Below are 20,920 nucleotides of genomic sequence, written 5' to 3'. Positions count from 1 at the left end.
AGTATTTGGTGGTGGGTCAGGGAAGGACGGCGGCCTTTTCGGAAGGGGGGTGCTCCAGTTTCGTTATGTCACTTGTCAGGTGCACGGGTGCGGGTACAGTGGCTGCACCTTGGGTCTCGTCAACACTCCTGGTGACTGAGCTCGCCTCTGTTCCAATTCGGCAGGAATATTGGCAAAGCGCTCTGCACGGATGCAGCCAGAGTAACCAGGCCAGGGGTTCACTCGAGCAGACACCGCGACTGGGTGACTGTGCCCTGTGTCTGCGGAGCAGGTATAGTGACTGTGCAGGCAGGGTGACTGGGCGTTGCATTGAGCCTCTTAAGGTAGCATGGTGACTGTACCCTGTGCTTCTGGAGCAGGCTCAGCGATTGGGCACTCTGCACTGGTGCACGCACAGTGATTGGGCGTTGGGCTTCTTGAGCAGGCACTGTGTTAGACCTGGCACCTTGGCGTGAGTTTCCCTTCCACTTTTTGATGGTGTGCCTCGATTGTTTTGCTGGTGTTGTCCGCTCAGGGCACTGCGCCACGGCTAATCCGTGCCGCAGTGCAAGTGCTCTCTAGGTAAAGTGTACCTGTAATTGATGTTCATGATTGGTTTATTGGATTCACTGTCAGTCCCCAGTAAAGTGCACCAGGGGTGCCAGGGCTTGTGAATGCCAATGCTGCTGGTGGGCTTGCAGCGCTGGTTGCGCCACCCACAGAAAGCGGCCTTGTAAAATGTGTCTAGGGTCTGCCACCGCAGACCCTGTGCGCGGTCTGGGACCGTCGCGCTGACTGCGCAAGTGCCCCCACTTGCCAGTCCCTAAACCTTCCCTTACCTACATATTAGCCACCCCTCTGGTAGGCCCAAGGGCAGGGTGCATTGTAGGCATAAGGTAGGACATGCCCTGATGTGTGTGGCATGTCTTAGTAGTGAATTACAGCCATTTTCGTTTTTCACTATTGAAGGCTACCTGCTCTCCATAGGCCAGAATGGGCTGCTGGAGTCACTACACGCTGTGACCCCAGTGGACTCAGAGAGCATGGTAGAATGTCAAGTTTAGTATGCCTGAACTCAGAATAATAAAATACTTCTTGTAGTCAAGTTTATTTTAATATCCTGGGTTTGTAAATACTACTTTTAGAAAGTTAGTATTTACTGACCTGGCCATTTCAGTCCGCCTCTGCTGTGTGTGTGTGTTCTGCCTAGCAACAGTAAGGAGCAGGGTTGGGGAATCCCCAGAGACAGGTTGGCTGCCAGGTGGTGGGTAGAGAGATGACACCAGGATGGGTGGGAGGAGTACACCTTGACTCTTGAATAGACCTGTGCTCTGCCACCACAAAGCCGGTGCCGCCCCCTGTGGAGCGGCTGATGTCTCTGCCCTGCTGCTGAAAGGAAAGAGCAGAGTCACCATAGCAAAGTGCTCCAGAACTGGACTGAGCCAGGCCCAGGCCCCCTGGCGCTAAAGAACAAAAGAATCACGGTATAAAGTAGGAGCCTGGCTCCTAAGAAATCAGAATCCTGTTTTACCACAAAGAACCTCTGCCCGACTAGAAGGAGAAGAAGACGCTGGAGGAGCTGGCCTGCTGCTTGCCTTGCTGAGAAAGGAGAGGGAGAGACTACTGAAAAGACTTTGCTACTTTGTGCTTTAAACATTCTCCAAGGGCTTGATCTGAGCTTGCCCCCTGAACTGAACCCCAGGACCAGTGGGTTCTCTGTGCTTTTGCTCGTCCTCCGATTCGAGCCGTGTGTGCATCCCGCTGGAAAGAGACTGCGCCCCTCATCGCCCCTCCTAGGGCCGTGACACTCAGGAGCTTGCCTGCCTCAACCCCGTGAGAGCCCCGCTCCGTCCGGAGCCGCTCTCTGTCCCCGGGCTAGGCTGCCTGCACCCCTGTCACCGCCTGCCACTGGAGCGCGCTGAACGCGCTATCACCCCTCCCGCCGGAAACTGTCCGACGACTGTGATCTACGCCGGGTCATCCAGCTGCACTGACCGTGCCCTGTGACCCCGCTTCGCTATCCCCGGACATCTCAGGCCGCGCCGCCCCCGCTGTGGAGACCCCCCCTGCACCGCCGTGCTGAGGGTCGCTGGCCGCGCCTGCCTACCTGCCCACACCCGCTGATCGAGGACCCAAGACCACTTCCCAAGCTGAGAGTCGCACCGACCGGTGCCGACTCTCCACATCACTGAAGAAGTTCCAGTATCGGGCTCGGGGCCCGCAACGCCTTATTTCCCCGTTCGCAGGAGTCGATCTCTGTAAGTACTGGAACCACAAGTAACATTTGCAAGAGACTACAAAGTATCCATTTGAAGCTACGAACAAAGAACATTTGCCTGCTTTATAACCTAGTGGCATAGCGAAGACGTTATTGGTCTTGTGATAAGTCTGCTGAGATATATATACCTATTTTTACATAAAGAAGCGTATTTTTCTACATATCCAAGTCTGGTGTCCGTTTCTGGGGGGATTGATGTACTTACTGTGTGTGTGATTGTAAATGCTTAACCAACAACGCCTGAGGAATCGCCTTGGCCGCTCACGCCACGCACCTAGAGGGTGAGCAAGGGTCATTCACAAGGGGTTATCCTGCGCCCTGACGTAGAGGAGAGGGTTCCTGCTTGACACAAGGGCAACCTTGCGCCAACCAGAGACCCCCAAGTCTAACACACTGCAACTCTGCCCTTTGCTATTGGAAGAGCCACACTCTGGCAGGCCCCAAGAATGGACCTTGCACCACTTAGGTAGGCATGGTGACTAATCAGTCTGCTGGATCAGTGAGAGTGACACTATACAGTAAACCAGCACAGTGATTGGACTCTGCACAACTGCGGCAGGCAGAGCAGAGAGCTGGTGTTGGACCACAGTTGTAGCATTTATATAGCGCCAACCAGGGCTTTAAGAGATATGAAACCAGCATTTGCAATGCAATAGGTCTCGCATTTACGATAGTGTGAGCTATTGAGATTGTAAATGACAGTCTTTTTTTTTTTTGTTATCCTTTTTTAAAACATAAATAAAAGGCATTGTCATTTATAATGCCAATAGCTCAAACTCGCGTAAATGCAAGACCTATTGCATTGCAAATGCTTGTTTTCTTTAACTGGTTAAATTGAAAGCTTGCCTAAAACTTATTGGTGCAATTCTTGTTGCAGGGATTCTGCTTATGCACAAAACTATGCACAGGAAACCAGGACCTCAGTGAATTGTGGTGTACCAAAAACTCACCTCAGAACCCCTTATCCGACCAGCATCAGTGTCCCATTCGTTATCCGAGTTTTATCTCGGCGGTCCCAATGTATAGACAACCCAGAACAAGCGACTTAGTGTATTTCTCAGGAATGGTGGGAATCAGAAATACCTGTTCGTAATTATTCTAATAGCAGTCCACAAAAAGAGTAAACCGAGACATGGTAAAGTTTAAAGAGTTTATTTTATAAACCTCGTGTCCTAAGATGCAGTACTTTGGCTAACATAAGCAGACAAATGATTAAGATCAAAACCATCAGCATAGTTACAATACCATAAAAAATGAAAGGAGAATCATAATAAAATGACAGTGGATGACAGCCACCTTCCTTTCGCTAGTAAACTAATATTATTATTATTATTATTAGACTAATAGAAGGTCTCTAGGCTTGAATGGGGAACCCCATACCGTAAAGATCAGCTTAGTGGAATCACATCACAGGATCAGCTAGACTCTGCTCCTGGGAAAGCTCTTCTTCCGAATGTGTCTAAAGCATGCAGCCTGCAATATTAAAAGCAAAACACTTTCAGGTATTTGCAGCTGCGTGGGTGTTATGGCTAAATAGTGGGCCGATCAACCTGAACCCAACAACATGCACCGTCTAGCGACCCAGACTGTTTCTTTACACAATGTTCAGACCAAGGTCGCAGCTCACTGTTAGGTATGTGTTCAACAGACAGTTCTCATGTGAAGCAAAGGCGAGCAAGCATTTCTCAATTAATAACATGTAACTACAGTGTCGTGTGCAAAAGCAGCAAAAGTGGCAAGATGGCTTTCCGATATCTAACGCGGTTGTGCTAACTTAGCACTGTACGTATATAAATAGCAGTCTTCACTACATTCTGGACATAGCTTTTCCCCCCAAATTGAACTGCTGCTTCTCTTTCTTGCTGTGATTAATAAGCTTCCCAGTGTGCCCTGACTCTGCAGGATCAATATAATGTTACTTTATGTTTATTGTAATATTTGTGGGCTCTCCGGTATTGTCATTATGGCAAAAGCCAATTACAGCTTGTGAGCTCGTTTCATCTGAGATTCATGTTCTCCATGAGCCTTTTCGACTTTCTTCATGCTATATCACAATAAGTAAATTACACTGCAGTTATCCATATGCTACACCCGCAGTCCACCACCTGCTACCCCGCACCCGCAGTCCGCCCCAAGCTAGCGCCGCGCCCGCAGTCCTCCCCAGGCTGGCGCCGCGCCCGCAGTCCTCCCCAGGCTGGCGCCGTGCCCGCAGTCCTCCCCAGGCTGGCGCCGCGCCCGCAGTCCTCCCCAGGCTGGCGCCGCACCCGCAGTCCTCCCCAGGCTGGCGCCGCACCCGCAGTCCTCCCCAGGCTGCCGCCACACCTGCAGTCCTCCCCAGGCTGGCGCCGCACCCGTAGTCCTCCGCACCCGCAGTCCTCCCCAGGCTTGTGCCGCATCCACAGTCCTCCCCAGGCTGCCGCCACACCTGCAGTCCTCCCCAGGCTGGCGCCACGCCGGCAGTCCTCCCCAGGCTGGCGCCACGCCGGCAGTCCTCCCCAGGCTGGTGCCACGCCGGCAGTCCTCCCCAGGCTGGCGCCACGCCGGCAGTCCTCCCCAGGCTGGCGCCACGCCGGCAGTCCTCCCCAGGCTGGCGCCACGCCCGCAGTCTGCCCACAGGCTGGAGCCGCACCCACAGTCCTTCCCAGGCTGGCGCCCGCACCCGCAGTCCTTCCCAGGCTGCGGCCGCACCCGCAGTCCTTCCCAGGCTGCGGCCGCACCCGCAGTCCTCCCCAGGCTGCCGCCACACCTGCAGTCCTCCCCAGGCAGGCGCCGCACCCGTAGTCCTCCGCACCCGCAGTTCTCCCCAGGCTTGTGCCGCATCCACAGTCCTCCCCAGGCTGCCGCCACACCTGCAGTCCTCCCCAGGCTGGCGCCGCACCCGTAGTCCTCGGCACCCGCAGTCCTCCCCAGGCTGGCGCCGCACCCACAGCCCTCCCCAGGCTGGCACCGCACCCGCAGTCCTCCCCAGGCTGCAGCCACACCCGCAGTCCTCCCCAGGCTGGCGCCGCACCTGCAGTCCTCCCCAGGCTGGCGCCGCACCTGCAGTCCTCCCGAGGCTGGCGCCGCACCTGCAGTCCTCCCGAGGCTGGCGCCGCACCTGCAGTCCTCCCCAGGCTGGCACCGCACCTGCAGTCCTCCCCAGGCTGGCGACGCACCTACAGTCCTCCCCAGGCTGCCGCCGCACCCGCAGTCCTCCCCAGGCTGCCGCCGCACCCACAGTCCTCCCCAGGCTGCCGCCACACCCGCAGTCATCCCCAGGCTGGCGCCGCACCCGTAGTCCTCCGCACCCGCAGTCCTCCCCAGGCTGGCGCCGCACCCGCAGTCCTCCCCAGGCTGGCGCCGCACCTGCAGTCCTCCCCAGGCTGGCGCCGCACCTGCAGTCCTCCCCAGGCTGGCGCCGCACCTGCAGTCCTCCCCAGGCTGGCGCCGCACCCGCAGTCCTCCCCAGGCTGGTGCCGCACCCGCAGTCCTCCCCAGGCTGGCGCCGCACCCTCAGTCCTCCCCAGGCTGGCGCCGCACCCTCAGTCCTCCCCAGGCTGGCGCCGCACCCTCAGTCCTCCCCAGGCTGGCGCCGCACCCTCAGTCCTCCCCAGGCTGGCGCCGCACCCTCAGTCCTCCCCAGGCTGGCGCCGCACCCTCAGTCCTCCCCAGGCTGGCGCCCCGCCCGCAGTCTGCCCACAGGCTGGAGCCGCACCCGCAGTCTGCCCACAGGCTGGAGCCGCACCCGCAGTCTGCCCACAGGCTGGAGCCGCACCCGCAGTCCTTCCCAGGCTGGCGCCGCACCCGCAGTCCTTCCCAGGCTGCGGCCGCACCCGCAGTCCTTCCCAGGCTGGCGCCGCACCCGCAGTCCTTCCCAGGCTGGCGCCGCACCCGTAGTCCTCCCCAGGCTGGCGCCGCACCCGTAGTCCTCCCCAGGCTGGCGCCGCACCCGTAGTCCTCCCCAGGCTGGCGCCGCACCCGCAGTCCTCCCCAGGCTGGCGCCACACCCGCAGTCCTCCCCAGGCTGGTGCCACACCTGCAGTCCTCCCCAGGCTGGCGCCGCACCCGTAGTCCTCCGCATCCGCAGTCCTCCCCAGGCTTGTGCCGCATCCACAGTCCTCCCCAGGCTGGCGCCACACCTGCAGTCCTCCCCAGGCTGGCGCCACACCTGCAGTCCTCCCCAGGCTGGCGCCACACCTGCAGTCCTCCCCAGGCTGGCGCCACACCTGCAGTCCTCCCCAGGCTGGCGCCACGCCCGCAGTCCTCCCCAGGCTGCCGCCGCACCCGCAGTCCTCCTCAGGCTGGCGCCACGCCCGCAGTCTGCCCACAGGCTGGAGCTGCACCCACAGTCCTTCCCAGGCTGGCGCCCGCACCCGCAGTCCTTCCCAGGCTGCGGCCGCACCCGCAGTCCTTCCCAGGCTGCGGCCGCACCCGCAGTCCTTCCCAGGCTGCGGCCGCACCCGCAGTCCTTCCCAGGCTGGCGCCGCACCCGCAGTCCTCCCCAGGCTGGCGCCGCACCCGTAGTCCTCCCCAGGCTGGCGCCGCACCCGTAGTCCTCCCCAGGCTGGCGCCGCACCCTCAGTCCTCCCCAGGCTGCCACCGCACCCGTAGTCCTCCGCACCCGCAGTCCTCCTCAGGCTGGCGCCGCACCCGCAGTCCTCCCCAGGCCTGCAGTCGCCCGCAGACTAGCGCCGCACCCGCAGTCTGCCCCAGGCCTGCAGTCGCCCGCAGACTAGCGCCGCACCCGCAGTCTGCCCCAGGCCTGCAGTCGCCTGCAGGCTAGCGCCGCACCCGCAGTCTGCCCCAGGCCTGCAGTCGCCCGCAGGCTAGCGCCGCACCCGCAGTCTGCCCCAGGCCTGAAGTCGCCCGCAGGCTAGCGCCGCACCCGCAGTCCACCCCAGGCCTGCAGTTATCCATATGCTGCACCTCACCATTCTTGTTTCTGTTCAGTCAGAATGAACTAGCGGCGTATCTCTGCATGCAGTTGTCCCCCATTTATTAATGGTTTCAGTTTGGTCTGTATATCGTGCATGCTTGCCCCAGGCAGTTCAAACGACAGTAGGACTGGTAGGCACCAATGCGGTCCTTCCCTTGTACCCCTTTTAGCCCCTAGGCCTGGACCCCCTTTTCCCAACTCTGATTTCTGAGACGTCAATAATGGTCGGTCATTCAGGAACCCATCCTTTCCTGTGAGGAACCGATGCTCTCACAAGAGGTCTGGCTTTAACCTGCTATTGCATAGAAGTAAGTTTCCGCTTGAATGCTTTTTCATGTGAAAGGCGGACCTATTGGCTTTGCCAGGATTTGTTTGCAAGTGGTTTCATAGCTGTACATGACCACCATGTATGTCGCCTCCTCCTCCCTACCATTCCTGCAATTCCATCCATGTTTAGGTAGATCTCTTTGAAGTGATGCCCTTTCCAAGGGTTCATGATTTTGTAGTCTGATTCTCTGTGCTGAGTGTATTTGAAATCTTGATGGATGTTGGACAGACGTTTTTCCCGCTTTGCATCTTTTGTTTCTCCTACACCAGTTTTTGTGGTATGTTTGTTTTTTTACCTTTCTCCCAGCAGTTTCCATTCATTTGTGAAACCGTTCCTATTGAAATCTCTTCCACCATATAAGTTTATAGTGTGTGCTTCCTTATTGATGGGTCTGGCACCCAGTGATGTGTCCTCAGGTAATGATTGTGTTCTGCTTCAAAGACTTGAAAGCTCTCTTTTCATTGCTCAAAGAATTTAATTTCTGCTCCCTGGAACAGATCTTCCAGGACTTTAAGGTTTCTACTGTCACCGGGTCTTCAATGCTTGAAGGAACCACCTTAAATCATGGGTAAAAAGTGAGGGTTGTAATGTGTACATGCCAAGGGTAAAGAATAGCTGGTTAGATCCGTTCTATTGGCTGTTTGATCACAGGTATCCAATTTTAATTATTGCAATTTAGCTGAATTAAGGGTGATTCTTTTAAGAACCCCAAAACGCATTCCCCAGTACTGCCTGGTCCAGCATGCTCACTAATTTCTGTTTTAAGGCAGAGTATTCATTTAAGAATCCGGTAGTGAACAGCCTTATGGAAGTTTAATATAAAGGTGTGGCCAGTTAGTATTTTCAGGGCTTCTCCTTACTCTGCCTCATGCCCATATAAATTGCATTAGGTGTTTCCACAGCTTCAATAGCTTGTGCCTAGGGATGTCAGTCAGGAGTGGCTGGAGAAGGTGGGGGTGAGATATTACCCCTAATTTCATTATCCTCACCATCCATGAGAAGTTTGTTCCCTGCCTATTTCTGATAAGTTCACTTTAACTCGTTGAGTGCTCATGACGAGCTCAGCTCGTTATGAGTCACAGTGGAGCTGTGCTCATGACGATCTGAGCTCGTCATAACTGCCGCGGCCCTCCCACGCGCGATTAATTCCCCGCCTGTGCGGGAGAATTAATCAGTGGGCAGGGTCGTGATGAGCTCAGCTAGTCATGAGCGCAGCTCCACTGTGAGTCAAGACGAGCTGAGCTCGTCACGAGCATAGCGGCGCCGCGCCCCCCCCCCCACACCGCAGGGGAATTACCCCCGCAGGGAAGGAGTTTAAAGCTTCGGCAAGTTTGCTTTGTGCATCCCTTCTCGCGAGGACTCCCACTGACCCTGGTTTGATCCATTCCTGTTGCGGGCACGTCTCCCTGACATCCATAAATAAAAAATCCATGGTGTCCAGTGGATTTCACTCCCCTTGGGGGCATATTGGCTTAAGAAATGGCCCATCTGTCCCAAGGGTGGGCAGAAAATGGCCAAACATGTGACAATATTTTGAGGAGCGACTCTTGCCTAAGGGGCTGTTCCCCCAACGTGCATTAACAGAACATTTCTTGTGTCTATTGGTTCCATGCCTGCCCCTTTGGGCCAGAGTGACCCCAAAAACGTCAGATTACCCAAAAATGTCCCAGTGTTTTTGAGGAGTGGCCCTTGCCCAAGCGGCTGCTCCCCTACTGTATAAAGAAAAATTCCCTGTTATCTAGTGGTTTTCTTTCCTTTGGGAGCGGATTGGCCTAAAAAATGGCTGATCTGCCACGGAGGGGGATGGGCAAAATATGCCCCAATGGTTTGGGAGAGTGACCCTTGCCCAAAAGGGCAGCTTCCCCCCCCCTCCCCCACGGCAAAAAAACCCAACAAAAACATTATCCCTGCAATCCTGCAGCAGGAATGCACTGAAGAGAGACACTGGGGGAAAAGGAAAACTCTTCCATTTCCCCTGATGGCTCTCTTTTCAACTGTGTCTTCCGAAATCCCTCCCCCCCCCCCCCCCCCAGCCGTGGGTGGGTGCTAAGATGTGCTGAACTTGTCCTCAGCACCCGAGTGCCAGTGCTGAAGACGTGTCTAGCACGTCCTAAGCACCCAACCAGTCAGCTGGCTTCTAACTGCATCCTAGTGGATCAGCGAAGTGTAGCATCCTGCGTCCTTGGACTATGTTGTATCTGTACAGTTCCCACATCCTGCTGAGTGCTTCGGAAACCCTGAAGTGAATCAGTATAAATATTACTTGTATTCCCACTCCCTTGGATGTCCGACCTTGACCTAATGCTTGATGCCAGGGATTCAATGGACAGAGCACAGAGAATGGAGACCAGTGGAAAACCCAGTCAACTGCATCTGTCTGATGTTACTGTGACAGATTTCTGCCAGTTTACCCTGTCCTTTGCCTCGTACACCTCACAATTAGCAACAAGCATTGAAAATGCAATAGGTCTCGCCCTCGTTTAAGTTAAAGCAATTCTGTTTATAATCGGGTTGCTTTTTAGCTTTGCTTTTATTAGTGTTTTTCAAACTTTCATGTACATAACATGCATATGTATGCATATATATATATATATATGTGTGTGTGTATATATGTATGCATGCATTTATATTTGTATTTATATAGATATGCAGGTGTGTGTGTGTATGTATGTGTGTGTGTGCGTGTGTATGTATGTGTGTATATATATATATATATATATATATATGTGTGCGCGTAAAGAGGTAGGTAGAGGTAGAGAGAGAGGTAGAGAGTGAGTAGTAGTGTAGTAGAGAGTGGTTAGTAGAGAGTAGAGATTAGACAGTAGTAGAGAGCGAATAGTAGAGAGAGAGTAGTAGAGAGTGAGTAGTAGAGCGTAGAGATTAGGGAGTGAGTAGAAAGTAGTAGAGAGTGAGTAGTATGCCAATGCCAAGTTACACGGCGCGCGTTACAACAAAATAAATACAAAGTCATCAAACTACGACAAGCTCCGTACAGGAAACAACATTCCCATTGCTATAACACCAAAATGCGGCAAGCTGCGTACTTCCAAACTCTTCAAACCCCGGCAAGCTGCGTACTTTCAAAGTCATCAAACCCCGGCAAGCTGCGTACTGAAAGCAGCCTTTTTAACAACAAAAACACACAAAAATGCGCACCAAGTTACACAGCGCGCATTTCATCAAAATAAATACAAACTCAGTGTAAGCTGCATTTTTAAGAAACGTGGCGGTTAAGAATAAATAACAACTATTTTTGTTGCTAGGACACCTTCCACACTGTACAGGAAACAGCATTTTCGTTGCTAGGACACCAAAATGCAATATGGTGTCGGGCTGTCCACAGTCCCTACGGACACCTGCATGCTGTTTGCTATGGTCAAATGGCAAGAGCAGCCATGTTTGTCCATGCAGACGCGTGCATGCAAGCCCTCGACAGAATCGATTCCAAAAGGTTCTCGCAATAGCGAGAGCAGCGCATGCACTGCTTTCGCTAGGCGAGACCTAAAAATCTAGTTTTTCAGGCATGGCCCAGGGCCTGCTTTACTTACTCCAGCCCAGACTTCTCCATCATGTTGACCACATGCTATGAGCGGCTCGCAGACTCTTTTGGAAAAGGTTGCTTCTTGTAGATTTGAGGTATTCCGCTGCCTCTCTATTTGGCCATGCTGCTTTTAACAACCATGAGCAAACACAAGGAGATGATGGACGGAGCATTGAAACTTTTCAGTCACTCACCCCCAGTCACAGATCTGGGTTGAATCCATCATCGTTCTTTTGCTCACCATGCCACCCCAGTTCAGACATGGCCATATGCAAATCAGTCTTGACCCTGTGCCTCATGGGAACAGTCCAGCCCGAACTGCCAAGCCAGGTCTTCACTGAACCGTAAACGAGCATCCTGTGATCAGTTTCTGGATAACAGCCTCCATCAGCCAGGATCTTGAATCCAGTGGCAAAGTGAGCAAGGGACCCATGTCTGGGCATACCCTGCCAACTTAGGGTGAACAAAGCAAACACAAAGAGATGATGGACGGAGCTCTGAAACTTTTCAGTCACTCACCCCCAGTCACAGATCTGAGTTGAATCCATCATCATTCTTTAGCTCACTTCGGCATCTCAGTTCAGACCCAGCTATATGCAAATCTTGACCCTGTGCCTCATGGGAACAGTCCAGCTATAACTACCAAGCCAGGTCTTCCCTGAACAGGAAACCAGCATTCTGGGACCGGTTTCTGGGTAACACCCTTCATCAGCCAGGCTATCTTGAATCCAGTGGCAAAGTGAGCAAGAAACCGGTCCCTGGATGCTTGTTTCTAGTCCAGGGAGGACCTGGCTTGGCAGTTCGGGCCGGACTCTTCCCATTGGGCGCAGGGTCAAGACTGATTTCATATGGCTGGGTCCAAACTGGACTGGCATGGTGAGCAAAAAAACAATGGATTTAGGCCCGGATCTCTGTACTGGGTTAATGTATGACATTGTTCTGCATTCTGTCCATCAATTGTTCGTTTTGCATCTAACAACCATGAGCCCGGTTCTGTGAGGCTGAGCTGAGGTTGCCGCAAGAGCTGCATTCACCCACTCTCATGTTAGATATACAAGCGTGCAGCTGCTCTCTTTTAAGATGCCTGGAAATCAGTAAATACCCCTAGGCACACTGTTTGCCATTCTCTTTGAAGACCACCTAGAAAATGTGTTGATTTAACGACTACACACAGAGGCGTTATTGTAACCATCACTACATTTACATCTTTTTTCTTTCTTTTTCTCAATTTCCTGTTGTCTTCCTTCCCTTTTTTCTTTCTTTCCTAATATTCTCTCCACTTCTTTCTTTTCCTTTCTCTCTCCCCCCTTTTTGTTTTTCTATCTCACCTTCTCATCCTTTGTTTTTTTTCTTTTCAATCTGTATTTCTCCTTTCCTTTACTACTTCTTCTTTCCTGTCCTTGACTCCTTTGTCATCTACTTCTCTCCTTCTTATTTCCTTCTTTTGTCCACCTTCTTCACTTTTCTTCTCCCCTTATTATCTTTGGTGCTTCATTCATGTTCTCCTCTACTTCATTCCTCCTTTCCTTTTCTTCTTTATTTCCTTTCTTCCTTCTTTCACTTTTATTTTTCTGTTTCTTTCTTCGTTCTTTTCTTTCATTATCTTAGTTTGTTTCTTCTCTCCTTCATACACCCTTTTCTTTTTATTTCCTCATCCCTCCTTTCTCTCCTTCCATTCCGTTCTTCTTGCTTTCTAAGTTCCTTATTTTCCATTCCACGTTCCTTCCCTCCTTCTATGCTTCCTTTTGCTCCTTCCTTTTGTCGTTCTTTCTTCCCCTTTCTTGCTTGCTTCTACACATTTCCCTTTTTTTCTTCCTCCCTTTATGCACCTTTATTGAATTCATTTATTAGGCAGAAGCTCGGGATGGTTTTTATTTATCAGAAGTAACTTTCAAAAATGAAAAGTTTAGAGGTGCCTGCTGTAGGAGTTCCCACACACTTTCAAACTCTTTCAATGCCCAAAGATAGGTCGGCCAGTGTGCATTATTTGTGTACTGTCTCTAGTGAGATGAGCTACTCTCCTGATCTTGTCATGGCCTTGTGTGCTGAAGAAACCTGATTTTTCCAAGTTTATAAGCCGAGGCGTGCCCCTAACTCACCTGTTTATATGAGTTTGGGGAATGGTTTTTCATTGGTGTTCACAGAAGTGATAGACCTAGATGCTTTGCATGCATTGGGGATCTTTCAGTGCTTGAGTATATATGACATGTCTGCTCCCCTCATGGTGTTGGTGATGCCCTGATACTGTGAGAATGAGGTAAATAGCTCTGTAAAATGTTTCAGAACAAGGCTCTGGAATGATTTGTAAAATACAGCCGGAAACCGTTCCAAGCCTGGCGTTTTGTTGGGTTTTAGGCTGCGAATTGTAGTTTCCCCATAATCCTCTTCTGTGACTTTCCTAATTCTAGCACTGCCTGGCCTGATGTAAGCATATGAATGTCTGTAAGATAGTGTTTGCTGGTTCTGGTGGTTGGAAGAGCCTCTTTGTGATGTTTTCTGACATTTCTGTGAGCTCTGGGACACTTGTTTGTGCCCCTGATGTCAGCCACATGTCTCTCTTTCTTGTCCCAGGTTATGCTATCCTCAACCCGGAGACTTTGTTTCGAGTTAAGAAGGAGAACAGGGTGTTTCACCTGGATCAGCCCAGTCCGCTGAGGAAAGAGAGTGACCACTCTTTCACCACAGGTCAGTGACTGTTCGACACCCATTTAAGGGGACTACAGTGTAAATGGTAGGTTGAAGGGAGAATGAGGCCTCAAAATGATATTGTTAGTTACTGAGTGTTGAGATGCATTGTGGTGTACTTTATGGTTTATATTTGTGAGAAAACACTTATGAGGGGCTGCGAACAGCCGTGCCAGTGTGCCCTGACTGTGTGCTGTGGGTTTGTAGTTCGCCCTGTGTTTCCTGCCAGTGAACTTGACAGTCATAAGAGTGCCCTGTAGACGAGCCATCGTTTTATTTTTATGTTCATCATCAGAATAGGGTTCTGGTATTTGGCGGACACACCCAAGTGTACCCCTTTCTGAGTGGGGATGCATTCTGCCCCCTCACACTGGAAATGGGCTTCCCCGGGGTCTCTTGGGTTAAAGGTCAGTGCAGTACCCATAAGTGGCATTCCTTGATTTCATCAAGTGTAGGACATGTTTGAAGACTTTATTTTTTTCCTTTATTGTGTTTTCTGTGTGTGCGTGTGCGCGCATGGTTGGTTGGTTGGTTTACAGATGCTTGGTGAACAGTGTTAGCCATTCGGGCCCCATGTGCATGCTGCACAAGATTGGGACTTGTCAGTCTACATGTACTCATTTGTATGGGTTGCCCATCTCTAAAAGCTGTGGTACTTTGTGGCTAACAAAGCGATACCAAAGGGGATGATGGACGGAGCGTTTGAGCAAATCAAACACTCACCCCCAGTCAACTGATCTGGGTTTAATCCATCATCATTCTTTAGCTCACTCCACCACCTCAGTTCAGACATGGCCATATGCAAATCAATCTGACCCTGTGCCTCATGGTAGCAGTCCAGCCCGAACTGCCAAGCCATGTCTTCCCTGGACCGGAAACAAGCATCCTGGGACCGGTTTCAGGTTCATAACCCTCATCAGCCAGGCTATCTTGAATCCAGTGGCAAAGTGAGCAAGGGACCCACGTCAGGGCGTACCCTGCCAACTTAGGGCGAACAAAGCGATACCAAAGGGGATGATGGATGGAGCGTTTGTGCAAATCAAACACTCACCCCCAAACCGGTCCTAGGATGCTTGTTTCCAGTTCTGGGAGGACCTGGCTTGGCAGTTCGGGCTGGACTGTTCCCATGAGGCACAGGGTCAAGACTGATTTGCATATGGCTGGGTTCAAACTGGAACGGCATGGTGAGCAAAAAAACGATGGATTTAGGCCCAGATCTCTGTACTGGGGTGAATGTATGACATTGTTCTGCATTCTGTCCATCAACTGTTGTTTTTGCATTTGTCACCCCAAGTGGGAAGGGTATGCCCAGACGTGGGTCCCGTGCTCTCCATGCCACTAGAATCAAGCTATCCTGGCTGAAGAGGGGTGAAACCCCAAAACCGGTCCTAGGATGCTTGTTTCCAGTTCAGGGAAGACCTGGCTTGGCAGTTCGGGCTGGACTGTTCTCATGAGGCACAGGGTCAAGACTGATTTGCATATGGCTGGGTTCAAACTTGAACGGCATGGTGAGCATGAAAACGGTGGATTTAGGCCCAGATTTCTGTACTGGGGTGAATGTATGACATTGTTCTTCATTCTGTCTATCAACTGTTGTTTTTGTACTTTGTGGCTAGCAGATAACCTTCATCGCATCCGTCTGTTCAAAGTAGGATTCAACATGCCTGAATAAAACCAACCCCGTCCTAGTTTTACTTCAAATCCATTGGATACAATTCTGTGATGTTAGTAAAAATGTGATATTTGTTGTGCATTCTGGGCAAGAAAAGGTAATGGGACCCACTGAGGCCACATTAGCATGGACTCCCTCGGGTGTCTAGGTATCAAATAGGCTTTGGGTTGTTGGTCGGGTACCGTGGGTGCTGGTCACCAAGTATCCTATCTTCCCCATCCCTTGAATAATATTCAAGATCAAAATCTTGAGTCTGCCTTGGTGTTTTGTTTTTTGGCCTTATACGTCAAGTTTGACATGCCCACTCATGTATGCAGTGTTATCATTTTTATTGGGATAGGTGTGGGAACATCTACTATGTATTGAATTTCCCTACTGTTTTGATTCCAAATGTAAGCCAGTGTGCACAAAAACACATTTTGTAAAATGCCTTTCAGACTACCAGATACCATTGGTAACCGTAAATTCAGAGTGGTAAGCATAACCCCTACTCCTACCCTCGGATACTTGGGCATATTTAAAACCACGCATAGCTTCCTTTCATAGCCATATTTCAGTCATTGCATTTTCATTATGAAGTGGAGCATGTATAATGTTCTTCTTCCAATGAATTCCACTTATAAGGTAGGTTTATTCCAATATAGAAGAGTATGTCTAATCGAGAAGAAAGCCTGGGCCACTGTCGCCGTGTGGAATCTGGAACACAAGCCAACCACCATATGCCACACAGCCTCAGTGGCCAGGATACTACAGGATGCTCGGAAAAACCTTAAATGATCATGGTAAACCGTGGCTCTATTGAGGGCCCTGTGTATTGCGTGGTCTTGGACAGCTGACAAACATGGTAATTCTCTGCAACTGGCAGAGACTAACCGTCATTACTTTTGTAGTTCAGCCTTTGTGAAAAATATTACAGACCAAATCATTGTTCCCTCAGTTTTTCCTACGTATTTTTTGCCTTTTTTTGTATTTCAACCTCTAGTTTTTTTGTGAAATCCATGGGCAACCAAACGCGAATGACTCATTGCTAAATTTAGAAATGTATAGTTTTTTTTATTCAACCGTGTGTTTTCACTCCACTTTCCCTCTATCTACAAAGTGCACTGACCGCAACATAAAATGTTAAAGATATTGTTACAAGGTGAAGGCAGCAAAGAACCTGTACATGTGTGGGGATAGACACAATTCTGCGTGTTCCTAGATAGCACTGGGTCTATTTCTGGAATGAGATCAAATACCATAGCTGCTCATCCTGGAGTTATCGTAAATCTCCTCCTCAGTCTGCTGAAAATGCTTCTGTCTTTGTCTGTCCCTCTGTTGCTGTGAAGAAACCACCCTCATTCTCCTCCTTGCCAGAGCATACGGAGCGACCATTGCACTGAGTACCACCTGGGCCCACTTTATTGCTAATTTGTGAATGCAAAAAAACAGCAGTTGCAACCGTTCTCAAATTTCAAACAGGTAATAAATACCATTTAGGAAATGCAGTTTGGAAATCTATAGTAGGTAATTGCTATTTTCGGGACTGGAAATAGCAAAACATTTGGTTCGCATAGCTATTTTTGCTAATGGGGCTGTAAACCCCTTTGATGAATTTCTAACTCAAATTTTTGCAGTCACACACCATTTTCGGCTGCTTTAGAAGTCGCTATAACTTTGTACGTCTGGCCTTAAATGTCTTCCATGTTAATATCAAAATTACAGCATTGGTAATGTTACATTTAAGAAAAATAACTCCTAATCAGTCACTGATAAAAGAAAAATATTACCTAATGTGTGCAGTTCTTCCTTTTTTTCTCTAACCCCACCGGTCCTGAGAGGGATGCAGAAATCAAAACAATTCAGCAAGTTGCCCTCTAAGGAAAACCTTTGAGGCACCCCACATTAATGTCAATTGAGCTGGAGAAAGGAGAACAGAGGTGATTGTGTGGAAGTATTTTGTGACCTGTTTATGTTGGATTAGAGTAATCCCATTGTCTGCCGTGTTGGAAGCAACAAGACCGATCTCATGTGCTTTCAGTTGCAGGCCGAGCAGGTCTCACGCCAGACATTCTGCTAAGGATTAAAGTTGACGACGAGCCGGTTCTGGTGGATTGGGAAGAAGGAGAAAGTAATCCCTGCTCAAGTAAGTATGAGGTTTCCTGTGTATTGGGTGTAGCTTTACCAGCACTGACCTTTATATGCATATAATGCACAATCCTTTTTGAGTTTGTCCTCTTAAATAGCTGTGTTTTGCTTTGCTTCTGAACGACACTTGCAAAGCTCTCTCTTTTATGGCAGTTTATCAGTAATCCAGTGGCAGAGAGCATCTTAAGCCTTGGTCAGGTGACACTTTAGTAATGATAAGAATTTAGGAACACTCCTGCGGAAGGATATCTCTCTCTTTGGCTGGGCGGCATTTGACATGTAGTTGTGGCAGATCTAGATATAACCTTTTGGTGCTGTGGAAAATAAAACTGCTGTCTGTGGACATGTGTTGCCTGATGTTCAGTGGATGGGACAGGCAAGGTTCAGCTCATTTAGATGTGTGTTTGCTTCTGATGTCAACTGCTTATAAGGAGGATGTCACAATCTATTGATTTGGAGGAGATATCAGCACAGTCTCTTTTGTCAAGGCAGAGGTCAGCTTCCCCTGTTCGTTAAGAATAGTGACCATCACTGCTTGAGTGGAGGACAGCATGACAATTTGGTTCTCAGCAAAGGGCAGAACAACCTCTTGGGATGGGGTATAAGAGAGCACAAACTGTTGGCTCAGGCTATAGAATGGATTCACCTTGTGGGTCAAAGAAGAGGAAAACCCAACTTCTTAGTCAGACTAGAGTACAGCCCACCGCCAATTTGGTTGCATAAGAGAACGGCCCGCAGCTTCTTTGCTCTCCGAAGAGAAAGGCCCGTAGGCTCCTTAGTCGCAGAAGAGAATGGCCCGCAGCCTCTTTGGTCGCAGAAGGGAACGGGCCGCAGCCTCTTTGGTCGCAGAAGGGAACGGCCCGCAGCCCCTTTGGTCTCAGAAGAGAACAGCTCACGGCCTCTCTGGTCGCAGAAGGGAACGGCTAGTGGCCTCGGTGGTCACAGAAGAGAATCAGCCGCGGCCTCTCTGGTCGCAGAAGGGAACGGCCCGCGGCCTCTCTGGTCGCAGAAGAGAATCAGCCGCGGCCTCTCTGGTCGCAGAAGGGAATGTCCCGCGGCCTCTCTGGTCGCAGAAGGGAATGTCCCGCGGCCTCTCTGGTCTCGGAAGAGAACGGCCCGCAGCCTCTCTGGTCGCGGAAGGGAACGGCCCGCGGCCTCTGTGATTGCGGAAGGGAACGGCCCGCGGCCTCTGTGATTGCGGAAGGGAACGGCCTCGGAAGAGATCGGCCCACAGCCTCTCTGGTCTCGGAAGGGAACGGCCCGCAGCCTCTCTGGTCTCGGAAGAGAACGGCCCGCAGCCTCTCTGGTTGCGGAGGGTAACGGCCTGCGGCCTCTCTGGTCGCGGAAGAGAACGGCTCGCGGCCTCTCTGATCATGGAAGGGAACGGCTCGCAGCCTCTCTGGTCGCAGAAGAGAATCAGCTGCGGCCTCTCTGGTCGCGGAAGGGAACGGCTCTGGGCCTCTCTGGTCGCGGAAGAGAACGGCCCGCAGCCTCTCTGGTCACGGAAGGGAACGGCCCGCAGCCTCTCTGGTCGCGGAAGGGAACGGCCCGCAGCCTCTCTGGTCGCGGAAGGGAACGGCCCGCAGCCTCTCTGGTCGCGGAAGGTAACGGCCCGCAGCCTCTGGTCGCGGAAGGGAACGGCCCGCAGCCTCTCTGGTCGCGGAAGGGACCGGCCCGCAGCCTCTCTGGTCGCGGAAGGGAACGGCCAGCAGCCTCTGGTCGCAGAAGAGAATCAGCCGCGGCCTCTCTGGTCGCAGAAGAGAATCAGCCGCGGCCTCGCTGGTCGCAGAAGAGAATCAGCCGCGGCCTCGCTGGTCGCAGAAGAGAATCAGCCGCGGCCTCGCTGGTCGCAGAAGAGAATCAGCCGCGGCCTCGCTGGTCGCAGAAGAGAATCAGCCGCGGCCTCTCTGGTCGCAGAAGAGAATCAGCCGCGGCCTCTCTGGTCGCAGAAGGGAACGGCCCGCAGCCTCTGTGGTTGCGGAAGGGAACGGCCCCGGAAGGGATCGGCCCACAGCCTCTGTGGTTGCGGAAGGGAACGGCCCCGGAAGGGATCGGCCCACAGCCTCTCTGGTCTCGGAAGGGAACGGCCCACAGCCTCTCTGGTCTCGGAAGAGAACGGCCCGCAGCCTCTCTGGTCTCGGAAGAGAACGGCCCGCAGCCTCTCTGGTCTCGGAAGAGAACGGCCCGCAGCCTCTCTGGTCTCGGAAGAGAACGGCCCGCAGCCTCTCTGGTCTCGGAAGAGAACGGCCCGCAGCCTCTCTGGTCTCGGAAGAGAACGGCCCACAGCCTCTCTGGTCTCGGAAGAGAACGGCTCGCAGCCTCTCTGATCATGGAAGGGAAGGGCTCGCAGCCTCTGTGGTCGCAGAAGAGAATCAGCTGCGGCCTCTCTGGTCGCGGAAGGGAACGGCCCGCGGCTTCTCTGGTTGCGGAGGGGAACGGCCCGCGGCTTCTCTGGTTGCGGAGGGGAACGGCCCGCGGCTTCTCTGGTTGCGGAGGGGAACGGCCCGCGGCTTCTCTGGTTGCGGAGGGGAACGGCCCGCGGCTTCTCTGGTTGCGGAGGGGAACGGCCCGCGGCTTCTCTGGTTGCGGAGGGGAACGGCCCGCGGCTTCTCTGGTTGCGGAGGGGAACGGCCCGCGGCTTCTCTGGTTGCGGAGGGGAACGGCCCGCGGCTTCTCTGGTTGCGGAGGGGAACGGCCCGCAGCCTCTCTGATCATGGAAGGGAACGGCTCGCAGCCTCTGTGGTCGCAGAAGAGAATCAGCCGCGGCCTCTCTGGTCGCGGAAGGGAACGGCCCGCGCCCTTTCTGGTCGCAGAAGGGAACGGCCCGCGCCCTCTCTGGTCGCAGAAGAGAATCAGCCGCGGCCTCTCTGGTCGCAGAAGGGAACGTCCCGCGGCCTCTCTGGTCGCAGAAGGGAACGTCCCGCGGCCTCTCTGGTCTCGGAAGAGAACGGCCCGCAGCCTCTCTGGTCTCGGAAGAGAACGGCCCGCAGCCTCTCTGGTCGCGGAAGGGAACGGCCCGCGGCCTCTGTGATTGCGGAAGGGAACGGCCTCAGAAGAGATCGGCCCACAGCCTCTCTGGTCTCGGAAGGGAACGGCCCGCAGCCTCTCTGGTCTCGGAAGAGAACGGCCCGCAGCCTCTCTGGTTGCGGAGGGTAACGGCCTGCGGCCTCTCTGGTTGCGGAGGGTAACGGCCTGCGGCCTCTCTGGTCACGGAAGAGAACGGCTCGCGGCCTCTCTGATCATGGAAGGGAACGGCTCGCAGCCTCTCTGGTCGCAGAAGAGAATCAGCTGCGGCCTCTCTGGTCGCGGAAGGTGTGAGAAGTTGGCCTGATATGTAGTGCTCACTATTCTAGTGATCACTGTGTATCATTCCAAACGACCCTTATTGATGATTG

The 20,920-nt window shown here is 52.5% G+C and overlaps 1 protein-coding gene across 5 annotated transcripts in view; it reads left to right on the top strand.

Moving 5' to 3' along the window:
* LOC146822509 (uncharacterized) overlaps positions 1-20,920 on the top strand; it is a 125,428-nt gene that overhangs the window by 21,081 nt on the left and 83,427 nt on the right. For 4 of the 5 annotated variants that reach the window (XM_085613623.1, XM_085613624.1, XM_085613622.1 and 1 more), the window contains 2 exons: positions 13,613-13,726; positions 17,419-17,523. In XM_085613623.1, coding sequence (XP_085469749.1) covers positions 13,613-13,726; positions 17,419-17,523 — 219 coding nt within the window. The remainder of the gene's footprint in view (positions 1-13,612; positions 13,727-17,418; positions 17,524-20,920) is intronic. The other variant, XM_085613625.1, reaches the window with a different exon arrangement.

This window comes from Triturus cristatus, chromosome 6 (assembly GCF_964204655.1).
Source record: "Triturus cristatus chromosome 6, aTriCri1.1, whole genome shotgun sequence".
Taxonomy (NCBI): Eukaryota; Metazoa; Chordata; class Amphibia; order Caudata; family Salamandridae; genus Triturus; species Triturus cristatus.
This window is presented reverse-complemented; position numbering and strand designations above follow the sequence as displayed.